Source organism: Panthera leo, chromosome E2, assembly GCF_018350215.1.
Source record: "Panthera leo isolate Ple1 chromosome E2, P.leo_Ple1_pat1.1, whole genome shotgun sequence".
Taxonomy (NCBI): domain Eukaryota; kingdom Metazoa; phylum Chordata; class Mammalia; order Carnivora; family Felidae; genus Panthera; species Panthera leo.
In genome coordinates this window covers 53,884,094-53,902,758 of record NC_056693.1, presented here as the reverse complement: position 1 = coordinate 53,902,758, position 18,665 = coordinate 53,884,094, and the positions used below count along the sequence as shown (strand labels likewise).

The following is an 18,665-nucleotide window of genomic DNA, read 5'->3' as shown; positions in this document are numbered from 1 at the left end:
AGGCACACAAGATCTCTATGTTATTTCTTACAGGTTCATGTGAATCCTCAGATGTATCAAAATAAAAGGCTTAATTAACAAAAGAGAGAATATGAGGCAAATACAGCAAAATATTAACATCTGTTCTAACGGGTCTTGGAAATCTGTTCTATTATTCGTTTCATTATTTTCTGAATGTTTGAAATATCTAGTAAAAAAACACCCTCTGGAGTTGTGGGAGGAGGCGCTCAGCTGTGGGGCTGACCCTGCTGAGCGCCACGCCTCTGACTTTTTAATGTCCCTCGTTTAACCTGGGAAAGCATCTAGCGCCCCTAGAGGATGAGGGCTTCCTACTCCCCGGTAGCTCCCGCTGTGCTCCATGGAACCTCCGGGACGTGCTAATGAAACGGGCAAAAGGACACAGCCACGTTGATTCTTGGCACACCTCTAGACTACAAGGACTGTTGCAAGGAAGGCTTGCTAGGATTCCCACTAGAATCCTTCTGTCTGGTGTACTATAAAAAAAAAAAAAGAGACCTCTATACCAGAATTCATTTATTACATAACTAAATCACAACTTTACAATACATTTGAAAGGGACTAAATGAGACGTGCAGAATAGTTTGTGAAAATAGTGAATAATGTCTGAAAGATCAGATTGGAATATAATCTTGGTAATAACTAAGGAGTAAATAAAGCATTTGCAACTGGGCATCACAGGACAGGATGGGCCGTAGCAGGTCTATTCACATGGATTCTGAATGACGATCAGAAGATATTCCTTATCTGTGGAGAGAGACAGACAAAGTTAATCCACTGGAAGAATTCAACTTACTGAGTGAATACTTCGGCTAATCTGCGTTTCTCTTCAAAACATCACTTGGACTCTCTGTAGACCAATGGTTTCCCACCCTGGTTGCACATCAGAATCACCTGCTGAGCTTTCACTACCACGACCCGGGACCCAGTTCCAGAGGTTCTGAGTTCACCGGCCTGGGGTACGGCCTCTGGTATCAATAACTGTTTTTGTAAAGCTTTCCAAGTGCTTTTGATGTGCAGCAGGGTGAGAACACAGTATATGGGTAATTCTGATGTTATAGATGTTCTCTAGAGAAGTTTGTTCCAGACTAGATTTGGGAGCACGAGTCCTGTGTTACACAGACATTGGTGCACACTGTGAATGTAATTCCTTCAAGGAGAGGAGGGTTTCTATGGCTGCCGTCTTGAGGCAGGCCCGGTGAATGTGTTCTCTCGCGGGGAGGGTTTAAGACCCTACAGGGCTTTGAGCCACTCCCTGCATTATCCCTATTTTGATTACTGGTAATAAATGCAAATGGGAAAAATTCAGATTCTTCAAAGGTTAAATCTGTCGCTAACTTCACAAAATTTCCAGCTTGAGTTTTTCAGATTCCAACGTCTTTCATTTTGTAATTGGAGAACACTACGCGCCATATTGCAGGTTAAAGTCTGTATGTCCAGTTCCTTGAAACAGAGCTTTTATCCAGTAAAGGAGAAAGATGCTTTAAATATGAAGTGAAACGCCACGTTACCTGGGGCTACCATGATTTCATGTTTCTTTGACCTGATCCTGAGAAAGGTGAGGTCATTCTGAGGATCAATGTCACGGACCGTGCTCTTGGCTTTCATTGTCAGCTGATGAAGAAGACCCGCGTACTGAACCGTCGTCGAGTTGTCCAAGGTTGTTCGGATAGGAATGCCTGTTACAAGAGTCACTTTTGGGTTAAAAGTTTTAACTGTCAAAGGAATGTGCACCCTGTGGATATACCGGAAAATACTGATGATTTTAAAGAGGAAGAAAAAGTTATGGCCGACATCACTCACTGGTAACAATTTTAGTTTCTTTCCTTCCGGTCTTTTTGTGTGTACGTGGGTCTTAAAATGTAGTTGTGACAAACCATCATGACAAATTGGACTACTGCTTTTTTCTTCATTTAAGTGATAGCATACCCGAGCTGTTCTTGTCAGTGACACGGTCCTCAAATTATTTTTAACGGCTGTGCACTATTTTATAACATACCGTCATTTGACCAATCCCCTATTGTTAGACTGGTAAGTATTGTTTTTTGGGTTTCGTGCACACATTATTTGGAAGCTGTGCACTGATTATTTCAGAACTGAGTTCACATATTAGTCTACCTAATGCCCTCCTCCAAGCAGTCGGTCTATAGCCATTTTGCTTTGAAATGCTTCGTCCGTGACGTGGTGCTAATGTCCTCCCCTGAGGCCAGCAACAGAAGGGGATATCATAGCACACGTTGAGGAGTGTATCCAAAGGGGATTTTAAAAATTACGCTGTGGCTCCTCATACGGTATTTTGCAAACCTTACATTTTATATGAGAGAATCCAGCAGCAAAGACACTGTGGTTTTGCTGGGCATTCCCCGGTTTGCGCTCACTCTTGGCTTAAGCATTCTTAGATTTAGCTGTTCGTGTGCTCTATTGTTCCATTATGCGATTTTAAAACTGAACCTATTAATTTAACTGGGAAAATCTATCCAGACAAATATGCAAGTATAATTCAATTCAGTTCAAATCAATCCAGCTCAATTCTGGTCACTCGGTGCTCAGTGCTTACTTGTTAACAGGTGCCGTGCTGGGTATTTTACGTGTACCGTGTCTCGTCTGAGAGGGTTTTCAGATTATTGTGAGAACTACCAGACAGCCAGGGAATTGCAAGGATTCCATTTGCACACGTGCCTTGAATTTAGGGGGACACGTGAAGGTGAGTGTGGGGTGGCTGTCAGATCCCACAGGCACCTGAATGAAGGCCGATCAGTGGAAGAGGCTAACACAACTCTGGGTCGTCCCTCAGAGAATGCAATTCCAGAAGCTGTTAAACAAGAGGGGATTTCAAGAGTGGAACGCTCTTACAAACTAACGATTTTACCAGTTTTTCATGAAACTCTTTGAGGACCTCCATTCTGACTGTGAAACAGTCTCTTTTAAAACAACCGTTCGCTCTGGAATAGGTCTTGCCAAACGATACAAGGACAATATTTACAGGAAAATCTGTTCAATAAACAAGGTTTTATATCAAGTTTGTTAATTTCTGGATTATTATTTCTTGGCCACTTTCCCCCGAAGTCAGTTATGTCTTTCACACCTGATGAGCCATCACAAGGCATGTGTCTTTAACGGGCAGGGAGCTGAGAGGTAGCAAGCTCTCACCTTTTAAGGGCACTTTCTGAGGACTGGTTTTATTTTGCATCCTGAATAGTGACTACCTCCAAAGTCTGCACCGCTCAGTGTCAAAACCAGAAATACAGCCAGAATAAATTATTTAAAATGTAGATGACAAGATTATGAATCCAATGCTCAGGCCTATTTAGTTAGTCTATTCATGATCCAAGTCAATAAATAAAACAGCTAGCCTTTCTGAATAATAAGTGCACACTGTGGAAGCTCTGGGAGGTTTTCATATCCATTACAGACCACTTGAAAAAAATCAATCGACAAATATTTATTGAGCTCTTGCTTGGTACCCTGCAAGGTAATTAAAAAATAATTTATTAAGGAGCAATTTTAGCACATGGTATAAAATTCACTCATGGCCCCTTCTGCGAGGTGACCACTGCTCCCAGTTTCTTTGGGAACCTTGCAGAGATATTCTAAGTGTGTTCAAGTGTCTTTTTGTTTGTATTCTTTGCATTGTTTGTTCTCTATTCTGTAAAAAAAAAAATATTTTTCATGAAATACACTTGGAAACTCCTGTTCAGTACACACAGGGCTAAGGCTAGGCGTGTTAATGACTGCATCACATGACTGTCGAATGCCTTGTGATACACGTAACAAGTATATCCTTCTGGCGGGCATTTAGGCTGTTCCCAGGCTTTGACTTTAATAAGCAAGGCGATGGAATATGTCCGTGTGCATGCCATTTCACATTTGTGTGTATGTATGGTATAAATCCCCACGATGGAACTTCTAGAACAAAGAAAATGAATTGGATATTGCCGAATTTATGGCACTACTTTAAAATATGACTCTTTATGATCCCAGTAAGCTGGTACTCTTCAACTGTGTATTTGTACTTTGGTTGATTGTATTTCAAAAATGTAAGGAACTGACTGGATGGCTGATAAAGTCTAATGAAATTCAAATGATTGATGGTTAGAAATGTCAAGAATATGTAAAATCAAGAGCCTCTGGAAATCAGGCTTATATACATAAGAATATGGGATAGTTATGACCGTCTGAGAAATAATATGTATTCGCCAGTATCTAATTCAACAATCAGTGCTGCAATATTGTAAACCGTGAATGGTTGGATAAATGGGAAACCGATGTTAGCAAAGGATCTAGTCTAATAAAAACCTCTACTGCTCAGCAGTGGGCTAAATTGGGAAGTCTGCTTTATTGTCATGGACAGGGCGCCTTGGTTTCACTAACGGTGAAACCAAAGGACTCTGTTTAACATGCCATATGAGATCGAAATGTATAAACCTGGTAGAAGGCCCACCTCGCCACAAATAAAACCTGGAGATATGTTAAAATGATTTGCTGAGAATTACACTAAACCCACTGGTGGTGTGCAAGAACATGTGAACACCATCTTAGTTAAATTTTTTTCAGCATTTAAGTTCCTGGGTCTTCTGAAAGCTGCCGGGCTGCACCATAATAAATGGCACTTTCACCTAAAATTGAGTAGGCAGCTGAAATGGAATGGAATATTTTATTAATTCTGTTCACACAACTTATACCATATGCTATTAATAAACATGCTTGTCGTACACTCTGGTTATTAATAATCTGACCACAAAAATAAGACCCTCATTTATATTTTTGGGAAAATGGTTAATTTGGTGTTTGGAAGGGTGCCCCGAATCCTAACATAATCTTATCTTAGTAAGGGTTAATTAGAAGAAGTTAATGGGTTTTAAAAATCATATTTTGCCGCCTTTGGATAAGAAAAATATTGAGAGACTTCAAGCAAGTGAAAGCAAAGTCAATTGTAATTCCAGCGCTCAGAGATGATCGCCGTAACATAGCCCTGTCCTTTCTTCCATATTTACTGTAAGTGTGTTTGTGTGGCTGGCTATGTTTATGATTAGAAAATGTTGGCTACTGCTCTGTTCCGTGCTTTTCATCTAACATTGTTTCCCATGACTCTAAATATTCTTCAACATTTTCAGTAGAGTAGTGGTTCACCAAGTAAACATTACATAATGAATGAAAAATTTTCCGTACTGCTGGGATAGATTTATTTACTTATTTGTCTGTTTCTTCACTGCTTTTGTACATGATGCCTCAGTGAGTATCCTTTGCACCTAAATCTGTTTCTTCGTCACTCCTTAGGATAAATTCCTAGGAGTGAAATTGCACATCACAGGCTATGGACATTTTCAGACATATGATGCATATGGCTAGGATTATACACTTTTGACTAGGATCTTCCAAAGTGACTCGTAAGATGAGTTGTCCTGGGTTGAAAAGTATCTTTTCCCCCCAAATTCAAGTCTATCCTAAACCTTAGCACGTGAAATAGCATGTCTTTGCAGATGTAATTAGTTAAGATACAGTCACACTAGATTAGGGTGGGCCTGAATCCGACGACGGCAGTCCTCACAAGGAGAGAAAACAGACGCAGAGAGGAGAACGCCATGAGACGATGGAAGCAGAAACTGGACTGATGCCTCTACAAGCCAAGGAATGCAAGGACTTCCGGAAGCCACCAGAAGCTAAGAGAGCAGCAAGGAAGGATCCTGTAGAGCCTTCAAAGAACAGGCTGTCCTTACTGACACCCTTATTCCAATTCCCAGCCTGCAGACCCGAGAATAACTTTCTAATGTTTTAGTGTGTGGTACCTTCTTGCGGCAGCTGAAGGAAATGAATGCATTACCTTTCTGCAGCCCCACACGTAGCCCGTCGTAGGGGGTGTGTGGACTTGATGAGCATGCCAGGAACGAGACTCATTCCAGACAGAACAATGTGCTCGCGCTGCACCACTTCCTGGAAATACTGGGCAGAACTCTTTCTTACCTATAAGGCTGATCTTAAATCCTTTCCCTCCTGATCACTCAAGCTGGGTGAATTTATTCATTTGGTGTTATTTTTCATTTTATTTTATTATTTGCAAAACACATCCAATGTTCTATTTACACATCAAATGTTGTCGCTGTACAAATCAATTAAAAATGTCCACATGCTGAGAACTATTTAATTATAATTCTGTTAAGTGTTGGGTACTGTGCTAGGCACCCAACAATTAACATTTCATCCAACTATCATAAACCCTCAGTGAAGTAGGTTGTGTTCTGTCTTTAACGGCTAAGGGATTGAAGTCTGAATGTAAACAGGCGGTAGTATGTAGTTGCTCAATAAATATTTGCTGATGGATTTGTGCCAAAAATAATGATTAGCTGTGAGATTCTGTTGCAAAGCACTCTGTGTGCCATGGCAATTCACCAATTCTGTGGTTGCGCCGTGAGTTATGTGAAGTAGCTACTCTTATTTCCACTAATGCTCTGGGATTTGTGGTATTTCTTGCCTTTGCAAATGCCTGAATTAGCAATGAAACTAGCAGGAGCCTTCAAGAGATTGCCACCATAGCTGAGCCCATAGCAATGTGCCAGAGAAAAGGCTTTGTGGATTGTTAGCAGGGATTGTGGGACGAGAGAGAGCAAGTTTCTGGTATAAGTTTACGGATCTCCTAGGTGGACATGCGTTGGCCCTTTTATACTATATCCACAAAGACTATCCTGTAAGTCGTATTAAAATTTATTCTCAAATATTTTATTAAGTGTGGGAAAGGAACAATTTCACTTAAAAGGAAGACTGAAACTCTGCACCCTTTATAATGTTAAAATAAAAACTAACTGCCAACAATGATATTCTCCCTATCTTCAATATGATACTTTCAATGGTATCCCTGAAATATTAGAGGAGTTACCAAAGCTTTAAAAATTAGACATGTATAGTGTTTCTTAGGAATACAGAGATATTTTTAGACATGTTTTATTCATATTTATATCTTTAACTCTTAGCAGAGTGCTTGGTATATAGGAGGTACTCAATAGATATTTGGTGAGTACATGTTATAGCTACGACACAGAAAATAAACTTTACATTTCAAATTCTAAGGTGTCTGTCTTAGGCGAGGCACAGCCAACAGGTCCTTGTTTGGCTTGTGTGTATCTAGAAGGCGTCCTGTGATATATTTACCTTCTGCATTCACGACCATAGTTCCCATCACCCCTTTATGGCTCTGGATCCTCTTTAGGGTTTCTTCCACCTCCGCCTGAAGAGATCAAGAAGGCAACTAACCAAAGGGGGTCTTTGCGGTAACCGTAATCCTAAAGTAAATGTTTGGAAAGACACCTACTCCCCCGTCCCCTTAACCTAAGGTACTGCATACTATGATCTCAGACCTTCGGAAGAGACCTTTGAAACCGCCAAGTCCTGTCTCCAAGCCTGCATAAGACTCCTGCTAACAACTCTGACACATCTCTTGGTGTGAACTCTTCTAGAGAAGGAGAGCTTACTACCTCACAAGAGCTCACTCAATTTTCAATGTCTCTATTTGCTGGAAAAGCATTCTCTATATTGGACAGAAATCTGCTCCCATTCATGTTTTACTCATTGATCTTTCTGTATTCGTATGAAAAATTCCTTTTCTGTATTACACTTCTTTAAATAGTTACAGAGCTATTGTCATTATCTCCCTCTGTCTGAAAGTATCCCTTAGGGGTGCCTGGGTGGCTCAGTTGGTTAAGCATCCGGATCTTGATTTCTGCTCAGGTCATGATCTTATGGTTCGTGAGATCAAGACCCATGTTGGCCTCCGTGCTGACAGTGCACAGCCTTCTTGGGATTCTCTCTCTCTCTCTCTCTCTCTCTGCCCCTCTTCTGCTTGTGTGCTCTCTCAAAGTAAATAAATGTAGAAAAAAAAGTATCCCTTAATGAGAAATCTCATTCTCACTCCTAAATGTTACCTACTTGGGAGTTCAGATGATTAAATTCAGGATACTCTGTAAACACAACATATCCCAGGATTCTCTTGGTAACGTGCCTGGGTCTCAGTGCAAGCTGAATATTCACCCATGAATGATTATGTTGGAGCCCCACTGGGTTTTAAACTCAGCTTCCTGAATTAATCTTACGCACAGACTATCTTGTACCAGTTTTATTCCCTTCTACAAATGCTAAAATCACAGATAATCTTTTTCAGACCTGCATATGACTCCTGAGTAATCATTGGATATTCCGAATTCAAGCAGTATCCTGCAGAGTGTCTTGATGAGGGTTTTTTTTTTTTTTTTTTCCCTTCTAACCTCAAATGGGTAAACATTATGCTACTTAATCAAAAGACAGTTTTCTTTCGGAACGGCTGGGTGGCTCAGCTGGTTGAGTGTCTGACTCTTGATCTCGGCTCAGGTCATGGTCTCACAGTTTGTGATTTCAGGCTTGGCACTGACAGTGTGGAGCCTGCCTTGGGATTCTCTCTCCCTCTCTCTCTGCCCCTCCCCTGCTCACACACTCTCTCAAAATAAATAAACATTTTTTTAAAAAGATAAGTTTTCTTTTGCCTTTGATGTGGGCAGGAACACTGATTTCCTCTTTTCCATAACTACAGCATATGCTTGCTGAATTTCAGGCGTTTGTGTACTGGAGTCACATTTTTTGCCATCACGAATATCTTCTATATTATATACCTAACATGTTCTTTAAATGATCTCACTACTAAAAGCTACTAAAAAACAAATGGATTTTTACAAGGAAACTACAACTACACATCACTACCACAAATGGAAAGCTGCTACTATTTGTCCGAGACAGAAATAACCCCAAGAACGAACAAAATGAAGAGAGTGCCTGTTATTAAATTCTACCCCAAAGAAAGGTCTGAGCCTGAGGTCTGATATTCAGGTGAAATATGGAAAATACCAAATGACAGTGATACTCAGGACCTAACAGTGCCAGGAGCTTTCTTGGATACAGTCTCCAGGCTGGGGGAAAAAATGGAAGAGGAGTCACTTCCTCAGGTGTGATTCGCTCTGTGTGATTTGTTATTTCTGAGCTATTTTACACAGCAACTACAGTTTGCGTCTCACTTTGGGAAACACTGCACCAAAGCACAAGAGTGATACAGGGGGTCCAGTATCACATTTTGGCCGTCTTTAACACAATGTGCATAGCTCCCTACAACCACTAACCCCCCTTTATCTTTTTTTTTTTTTTTTTTACTTCTTTCCCAAACGGCTCTTTCTGCTGTCAGCCTCTCCCTCTCTCCTTCCAGTTGTTTCTTCCGTGATTTCTGCACCCCTCCAATACAATCTCTTAATCCCCATCTCCAATCCCCTTTCACCTCTCTTAAAAAACTCGCCTTGCTCCTCTTCAAGCTATCCCCAGTCTCCGCTTTCTATTTACTGATTTATTTATTATCTCTCCCCTCCCTTTCCTCTTTATTTTCCTTTCTTCTTTCTCAGTATCGCCTCCTTCTCCCTTCTCCTCACCCCCCCTGCTCTCCCTGGGGCCCCTTTCTTCCTTCCCAGGTTCTGACTTCTCTCCCTCTCGCCTCTTTCCTTTTCAAACTTCCCTCGCTCCGGAGCTCTCTCACCCCCTCAAGACCTTTCATCCCCCCGTCTCTCTCTTCTCCTTCTCGGCATCCACACCCCACAAGTTCCACTCGCCAGAGCCACCCCCCTTGATATCTATCCCTCAAGACAGCTTCCCCCATCTAGGCATTTTCTCCCCTCCAAGGTCGCCCTCTCCCTCCTTCCCCGTCCAAGAATCTTCTAGAGCCCCCAGCCTTCGCCACCGCCCCCGGACCGGCTGGCGAGGGACGGCCTCGGGGGCAGGGCAGCGAAAGTCCCTCCCCCCCCCACCCCCGACGTGGGCTCCCCTGAAGCGCCGGGTCGCAGACGGAGGCTCCAGATTTACCATCGTGCGAAACGCGGCTCAGCCCGGCGTCACCGCTGCCCGGGAAGTCAGCAACGCTTCCAGCCGTTGCTAGGCGACGGGGGAGGAAGTGACCTCCCGGAAGTGCGGGTGCACGCGCCTGCGTGTCCGCGGGTCGGGCGGCAGCCCGCGGCGGCTCTTCCGCCCTGAAGTGGCCTTGACGCCTCCCGGCCGCCGTAGGCGGAGGTTGGGGGCCGGTGGCCCCGGGCGCCCACTTGGGTGCCCCCAGCCCCGCGGGGCCGTGGGCCTGAGGACGCTCGGCGGGCACAGGCCTGGTCATTCGTTCGTCCATTCATTCACTCACTCCTTGAGGTACGCCTTAAGGTAACAGCCACTTCCTCACTCACGAGCGTTTTCTTGACCGCCTGCCACGTGCCGGGCGCTCTAGGCCCGAGTGCATTCTAGCTGGGGGAGACAGGCCGAATGCGACGGGCGAAGCAACACTTGCCAAGTGTGATACGTGCTGCGGAGCAAATAAGCAGGGGATGGGTCCGTCTGACTCCCGAGCTCGGGCCGCCTTAGAGATTTGGTGATAGGCTCAGCCGCTTGGCGAGGCCCAGTGTCCTCGCTTTCTCGGTGCCCTGTGCAGGCGGATACGTGTGTCCCGCCCCCCCCCCCCCCGTCCCCCCGTCCCCCACCGATAGTTTTTTTCCGGAAAGAAAAACATGTTGCAGCATCGAATTGTACAATTATATATAATATATATTATGCATATAATATATATTATGTATATGTTATATATAATATATACTATATACATAATATAATAATATTATATATTATATAATATATATTAATATAATAATATATATTATATATAATATAATGTATATATAATATACATTATGTATATATATTATATATAATATATATTATATATAATATTGTTGATGTATAACTCCTTACTCCTTACCCCCCAAACAGTAGGGTAAGCTACCTCTTAGACTCTCATCAAGCGATAGCATCCCCTTCTCTGCTCCTCACTCAGTTGAAGAGTTTCTACTCACCAGTGTATTTGTTGAATCCCTTAGGATCTTTCTTTTTTTGGTCACTATCTGCTAGAAGTTCTGAGTTGCTGAAAAATCGCAGGTGGTAGTGCTGGAGGCTCCACAAATTGCCACAGAAGAGCATATGGCTGGGTATTGAAGGACCTGATGGAAGGAACCAGTTAAAGATCGATTAGGGATGGTCCGAAGTCACTCACTTTTGAAGGGCATTGCTGATGTCTTTGCGGCCCGGGGAGGCAGAGACTAACTGTTTTGTGACGGGCAGCAGAACGGTGTGGTGGCTGGCGTCATGAAGTCCTGGGGGTTGAAGAGGGCAGACCCTGATCACTAGACACAAGGTATAGGATGGGAATTCCTCCCCCACAGGACCGTGCTTTAACGACTCCCTGTACTGCTGATGAGGTTTGTGCTTCCGTTTCCGGAAAGCGGTCTCCAGCCAGACATGGCATGCTTACTGCTAAGAATGTCAGCTAGAATCTGAATGGGCCCTCGTCAGGGATGCTCTGAACCAGTTTTGAAGTTGGTGGTTTTGGGGCTAATTGGTCCATTTCAACTTAGAGTCTGTCATTTCGTGACATTATGGACAGAAATACTCTGAGAAGCTCTAGCCGTCCTTCCTTTTCTTGGTGGTGGGGGAGGAGATTCTGGTCACTGGCAGTCTCTTCTTCCGCCTCCAAGAAACTTAATGCCTCTGCAAAATCCAGCTCACAATAGCTAAATGATCCCCCTTTTAACCAACCCGTGTAACTCCAACCGAGATTATTTGGAATGGACAGCTAAGATTGTAGGGGAGGGGTCAGGTGTGTGTGTGTGTGTGTGTGTGTGTGTAGCTGGCTCTTGACTCACTGCCCATATCTACCATTTTAAGTAAGCGTAGGTATTTCCAGTAATACTGGCTGAGCTGATAAAGACTGATTCTTGCTCTCTCTGGGTGTTTCTGATCAAGGAGACTCTTCCTTGATTGTGTAGCCATTTGTTTTGCTTATAAAAATCAGTGGCAGTGCACCATATCTGTTATGTCAATCAGCTTTAATGAAGGAGCCCACTGCATATGCATGCAGTGTGAATCCCCTCGCTTCTGGAGTCAGGGTGTCAAACTCGTTCAATAGCTGACAGCTGTGATTAGAGCCAAGCAAGCCTCCAGCATGAAAGGAACTGACAGGAGTACCCAACTGCTGAAAAAGTAATAAGAAGTAGCCAAACTGACTTCTAACCAACAGTCAAGTTTGACTCACTGTGCATAGGAAATCAATGAGGAGAATATGAGCCATTTTCTCCTTATTGATTTTCACTTCTAATTATTCCTTGGAGGTAGCTTGGTTTCATTTTTATGCCCCCCCCTCTTTTTTTTGGTGAATTATCCCTTTCCCTTCTCCCCCTCCCACCCCCTTACCCCTCCTTTTAACTTACAGTAAGTGCTAAATAACTTTGAACTTAAGTGAGAGAATTAATGTATATTCCTTTTTTCAAGTACTCTGAAGTGACCCCCAAATTTGTGGTACATACAAAGTCCACTGTTTTTCACAGAATTTTTGTCAAAGTGAGATGATTTTTTTTTCCCGAGGTCTCTCTTTCTCACTGGTGGTTTGCTAGCACTTTCTGCTTAGTCTGAAGAAATTTGGGTAATTTGATAATTTTGAGTTTTCCCTGGGAATTTTCTCTAGCACCCCACACATCTGTCTATCTTCGACATTCATGCTAAGTTGGTAAATACTATAAACTGGACCATGGAATATACTTTGTGCCCATTTTCTCATAAGATAAGGCATTCTTTGTCAAACAGAGCGTCTAGTACTTTTTTCACTCCAGAAAGTGAAATATTAGATTCTTTCACTGGGTTCTTTGAAAATGCCCCTTAGTCGTAAGGCAAAATTAGAGGATGTCAATGATCTCAAGAAGTATTCCACATAATACGACCCGATGCCATAGAATTGCAGAATTATAGGCTTAGGGTTTCAGAAGATCAACTATTTTCTACTTATTAGGACAAGGGCACCCTCTAGGGTAATTCTTTCCAGGACTCAAGTGTCACATAAGCATTTGCTTGCCATAAAGGAATTCTCCCTGTTGGAATTAAAGGGTTTCCTTGAGCCCAGAATTTGGAGTTGCGTGCAGCCAGGGTTGATGTTCCCAGGTGTGTTTCCTTGACTAAAATAAATTCTCAGAGCTTTCATTTCCTCATTTATAAAAGAGGAAAGATAATATATACCTTACAGAGTTGATATGAGATTTAAATCATATGGGTAAATGCCTGGCTTCTACCAGATGCCCAATAGGGATCATTTTGCCCCATTTCTTTCTTGTGTCTTTTCCTTTCTTTAGTCCATCCTTCCTTTTTCTTTCCCTTTTCTCTCCTCTCTCCCTCTATCTCATCTCTTTCTCTAACCTCTTCCTCCCTACTTCCCTCCCCTGTTTGTTTCCTCTCTCCTTCTCCTCACCCTCCTTTATTCAACCTCTTTTTCCTTCATGCCCTTCCTAGAAAAAAATATCCAGAATTCATATTGTTGAATTTCTCACTAAAAGACATCTTTCCCTTTCTTCTATTCCCTTCCTCCTGTCATTCACTTAGAATTGTAATTCATTGACCTCTAATCTCATTTTTCCACAAGTCCCATTTTTATTTATTTATTTGTTTGTTTGTTTGTTTGTTTTAAGTAATCTCCACACCCAACTGGGGCTCGCACTCACGACCCCAAGATTAAGAGTCACATAATCTACCAACTGAGTCAGCCAGGCGCCCCAACAAGTCTCATTTTTCAACTTCTGGCTCCAGTAAGCAGTTCCCACCTCAGTGAATTACACTTAGTAGAAATTCTCAGTCTCTCAGGGTTGAGGGCAAACTGTAAATATTTCCTCATCGATTAATTTTGTTCAAAGAAGGTAGCGCTGAAAGGAGCAATAAATCCCATGTACTTTATGTACCCCTTCTTTTTTCTGATAATCCATTCCCAAAATCTCCCATCTATTTTTCAAGCTCTTGGATCTATTTAGTTTCAAAATGACTTTCATTGGTAGGTATCACACACAAAAAGTTAGATGCACAAAACAAAAGTTAGGTTGGTGAGTTACTACAAAGTGAACTCTTGTGTAATTCTCAACCAGGTGAAGAAATAGAACACTGTCTACATTCCAGAAATGTCCACATGGCCAATTCCAGTCATTAACTTCCATAGTACACGGTCTGAAAAGCCTAAAATATTTATCTGGCCCTTTACCGAAAAAATTTGCTAATCTCTGTAATAGCCTGTTCCTTCCCTCTTTAGTGTTCAAATGATAGTTGAAAACAACAACAAAAAATTATCGCTTCTCAGCCTTTTGGCTAAGATCAAGTGAAAACAAAAATAATTATAATATTATGCAGAGTTTTCAAAGTATATAAATATAATATGTAAAATAACTATCATAGAAAGGGGGGGAGGGTGAAGGGAATCTGTCTTAAGAGTGAAGATGTTATATTCCGCTTGAAGTACTTAAGTATTGATTCTAAGTAGACTGAAAAATGAGGGATATAATCCCGAGAGCAAGCAATAAAAAAGGATACAAATATGTCAAAATAAAGTCCTAAAAATTGTTCAAATAATCTAAAAGAGAAAAGGGCAAACAGTAAAATGGAAAACAAGTAGAGCAATCAGAAAGCAAGTAGTATACGTGTAGCATTAAATCCTGATATATCGATGATTGCATTAAATGTAAATAGTCTAAATACATCAGTTAGAAGACAGAGATTGTTATAATTAATTTTAAAAGATTATCAATGATTTTTGTTTCTGGAAATTTGGAGTAGATGTACTTTCCCCTGTTCCTCCTATTAAATATAACTAAAACCCCTAGAAATTATACCAACACAAGAAGACTCTGAAAGATAGAATCAGTCACACTGTCTAGCGACCTCGGGACCCAAGGAATGACATGATTGTAAGTTACCTGGGTTTCCTTTTGCCTCATGTATTCTAGACTTGGAACTGAAGAAGCTGGTAACCCTAAAATCTGACAAACATGGAAATTTTAAAAAGCCCCAACAAATGCCTATTCTTTAGCCAAAGGACCGGGAAAAGGCCATTGAACAAGGCATAAACTTGTAGAAAATAAGCATTCTACTCCAGCTAAATAGCGCGCGCGTGCGCGCGCACACACACACACACACACACACAGACTAGAAAGGCCAGGGGGAGAGTATAGACTTCCACTCTCACCTTGTTATAACTGCCCCTCATCCTCTATCAGGATGATGTCAAAGAAGGCTCAGTAAGGAATCAGTTCTTTCATCCTGTTCAGAGTTAACTAATTAGGCACCTCCCCACCCTCTGCAGCAGTTTCAGTGAAGTCCATTGGGGGAGCCTGGACTTCCATCTCCACTCTAGCATATGAATAATTAAATATAAACAGCTAAAATATACCAATAAAAAGATATAGATAATTTGATTGTATTAAAAGAAACATGACAACTGTATGATGTCTATAAGTAACTGACTTCAAATATGATAATATGGGCATATAGAAAATAAAAGGAGGGAAAGAGATATATCATGCAAACATTAATCCAAAGAAAGCATGAGTGGTTACGTTAATATCAGATAAATAGACTTTAGACCAAAGAAATTCACCAGGTATAGAGGGGACCATTATATAACGATAAAATGGTTACTTCACTAAGAAGATATAGCAAATCTAAAAATATATGCACCAAACAACAGAGCTGCACACTATAAAGCAAAAGTGGCAGAACTGAGAGGAGAAGTAGGCATTTCCTCAGTGTTAGTTGAAGATTTTAACACCTCTTTCTCAATAGCTGATGCAAGAATCAGGCAGAAAATCACCATGGATGGAAAAGTCAACATCATTAACCAATAGGAGCTATTTGACATTTATAGAACAATCAATATCAGGAGAATCCATATTCTTTTCAAGTGCCTACAAAGCATGTACTAAGATAGACCACATCCTGGACCATAAGACACACCTCAACAAATTTAAAAGAATTGAAATCCTACAGAGTATGTTCTCTGACTACAGGTAGGCTAGACATCAGTAACAGAAAGATAATAGGAAAATATCCAAACACTTGGAAAATAACACTTTCTAAATAATCCATGAGTCACAGAGGAGATCTTAGTGAGAAGCCAACAAATGAGCAATGAATTGAATGAAAATGAAAATACAGCATATCAAAATTGGGTACAATTAAAGCAATGTTGAGAGCAAAGCTAGCAATACATGCTTACATTAGGAAAGTAAAACATCTTAAATTAATAACGTGAGCTCTCACAGGAAGGGCGTAGAAAAGAAGAGCAAAATCAAAGTCAGCAGAAGAGTCTAAATCATAAAGATAAGAGCAGAAATCAATAAAATTTAAAACAAAAACAATAGATAAACAAGGAGTCGGTTTTTTGAAAAGATCAATACAATTGACAAGTCTCTAGCAAGATGGTCAAAGATAAAAATGGGAGAAAATACAAATTAGCATTATCAGGAATGAAACATGGAATTGCACTACGTACTCTACAGACATAAAAAGGACAGGGGATGCTGTAAATATCTCCACATACATACAGTTGAGGACTTAGATGAGGTGGACCAATTTCTTAAAACTGCCTACCACCAAATTTACCCAATATTAAATAGGTAATTTGAATAGCTCTATACTATTAAAGACATTGAATTCATAATTTGAAAATTCCCCAAAAGAAATCTTCACTGGAGATTCACTATACAGTTCTGTGAAATGTTTGAAAAATAATTAATATGATATATACACAGTCTCTTTCAGAAAATGGAAGGGTTTGGAAAACTTCCTAATTCATTTTATGAAGTTAGCATCATGCTGATACTAAAACCAGACATTGACAGCCCACAAAAATTAATAAAGGGAAAGAAAGAAACTATGAGCCAATATCCTCCATAAATGTACGTGCAAAATCCTTCAGAAAATATTAGCTAATAGCATTAGCAATGTATAAAAAAATTATACACCATTACCAACTGGAGCTTTTCCCAGAGATGCAAAGCAGGTTCACCATTCAAAAGTCAGTCAGTATAATCTGCTGTAACAGGCTAACAAGAAAAAAACATAATGTGATTCTATCAATTGAGGCAGAAAAATAATTTGAGAAAATTTAATACTCATGATTTTAAAAAACAGCACACTAGGAATGAAAGAGAACATCTATAACTTTACAAAGGCCATCCCCCCAAAAAGCTACAGATAACATACTTAATGTTGAAGGACTGAATCCTTTCCTCCTAAAGCTGGGAGCAAGTCTTTTTTCATTACTGTGGTTTAACACAGGGCTGGAACTTTTAGCCAGTTCAAAAAGGCAATAAAGGGAAATAATAGGCAAACAGATGGAAATGAAGAAATAAAACTGTCCCTGTTTGGAGATAACACGATTGACTGTGTAGAAAATGCCAAGGAACTTACAAACAGAAATGAAATTCCCATGTATCAGTATAACAAAACATGAAGAAGACTTGTATGCTGAAAACTACAAACTTCTGATGAACGAAAATGAAGAAGATCAAAATGAATGGGGGAGAGTATCAATTCTCTTCAAATTAATATACAGACTTACCACCATTTCTGCCCAAATCCCAGCAAGGTATTTTATAGATATAGAGAAGATCATTCTAATATATATACGGAAAAGCAAAGGAAATATAATGGGTAAAACGATTCTGAAAAGAAGAATAAAGTTGGAGGAATCATGGTACCCAATTTCAAGACCCATTACATAGTTACAGTAATCAAGAGCGTGTGGTATTGGTAGAGGGATAAACATACAGGTCAACGCAACAGATAGAGAACTCTGAAATAGTCCCACACAAATATGCCCAACTGATTTTTTGACAAAGGTGCAAAAGCATTCAGTGGAGGAAATATAGATTTTTCAATAAACGGTGCTGGAGAAATTCAGTAACTGTAAACAAAATAAGCAACCAAACCAAATCAAAACAAAACAAAATCCTTGACTTCAGGCTCACACCTTATATACAGATTAACTCAAAATGGATCACAGACTTACATGTAAATGTAAATTTTTTTATAGTTTAAGAAAAATAAAAAACGTAAGAGAAAATCTTTCTACTGCAGCGTGAGGCCAAGAGCTTATAGACTTAACCCCAGAAGTGCAATATGAAAAAGAAAAAATTGAGAGATTTAATCAAGGTTAGTAACTGTGAGAAGTCTTGTTAAGAGAATGAAAGACAAGCTACAGACTAAGAGTGAATATTTGCACATCATATATCTGATAAAGGATTAGTATCTAAAATAATTAAAGAACTCTCAAAACCCAGCAGTGAAAAAATGGATGATCCAGTTAGAAAATGGGCAAAAGACATTTCATTGAATAGGATATACTGATGACAACTAAGCACATAAAAAGCTGTTCAACATCGTTAGCCATTAGGGAAATGCAAATTAAAACCACAATGAGGTAGCACTATACATCTATCAGAATGGCTAAAATAAAAAATAGGGACAACACCAGTGAGGATGTGGAGAAACAATCACTAATACACTGAAGTTTCATTTTGTGTGGTTTTCTCTGTTTTTTTGTTTTGTTTTGGCGTGTTTGTGTGTGTGTGTGTGTGTGGCTTTCTTTGTATTTATCCCCCTAGGGGTTCGTTTTGTCTCGTGAAGCCTTGGCTTGATATCTTTTGTCAGTTTTAGAAAATTCTCATCCTGTGTTTTGCTAGTTTCCAGTAATTTAGAAAAAAAAATTTTTTTTTGAATGACCAAAGACTCTGAGATTTATGTAAGGGACC

The 18,665-nt window shown here is 40.5% G+C and overlaps 1 protein-coding gene and 1 long non-coding RNA gene across 4 annotated transcripts in view; one reads left to right on the top strand and one right to left on the bottom strand.

Moving 5' to 3' along the window:
• Nucleotides 1–521: 521 nt before the first annotated feature.
• Nucleotides 522–9,968, bottom strand: DYNLRB2 (dynein light chain roadblock-type 2). Its single transcript, XM_042917818.1, has 4 exons — nt 9,880–9,968; nt 7,162–7,237; nt 1,530–1,697; nt 522–765 (listed from the first exon to the last, which is right to left on the bottom strand). Exons 1-4 carry the CDS (start codon nt 9,880–9,882, stop codon nt 722–724), a joined length of 291 nt encoding a protein of 96 aa, XP_042773752.1. The 5' UTR covers nt 9,883–9,968; the 3' UTR covers nt 522–721.
• A 114-nt stretch (nt 9,969–10,082) lies between these two features.
• LOC122207686 overlaps nt 10,083–18,665 on the top strand; it is a 740,526-nt gene continuing 731,943 nt past the window's right edge. For 2 of the 3 annotated variants that reach the window (XR_006196968.1, XR_006196967.1), the window contains exon 1: nt 10,083–10,209. This is a non-coding gene — a long non-coding RNA (uncharacterized LOC122207686). Of the gene's footprint in view, nt 10,222–18,665 lie in introns of all 3 variants that reach the window. The other variant, XR_006196969.1, reaches the window with a different exon arrangement.

Bases quoted from the DNA above. Each gene is read 5' to 3' on its own strand.
- DYNLRB2 (XM_042917818.1), bottom strand. The intron at 1,698-7,161 runs GTAAATATATCA...CTCTTGTAACAG, and splicing joins TATGGTCGTGAATGCAGAAG to GCATTCCTATCCGAACAACC. The intron at 766-1,529 runs GTAACGTGGCGT...CTCTCTCCACAG, and splicing joins TGAAATCATGGTAGCCCCAG to ATAAGGAATATCTTCTGATC.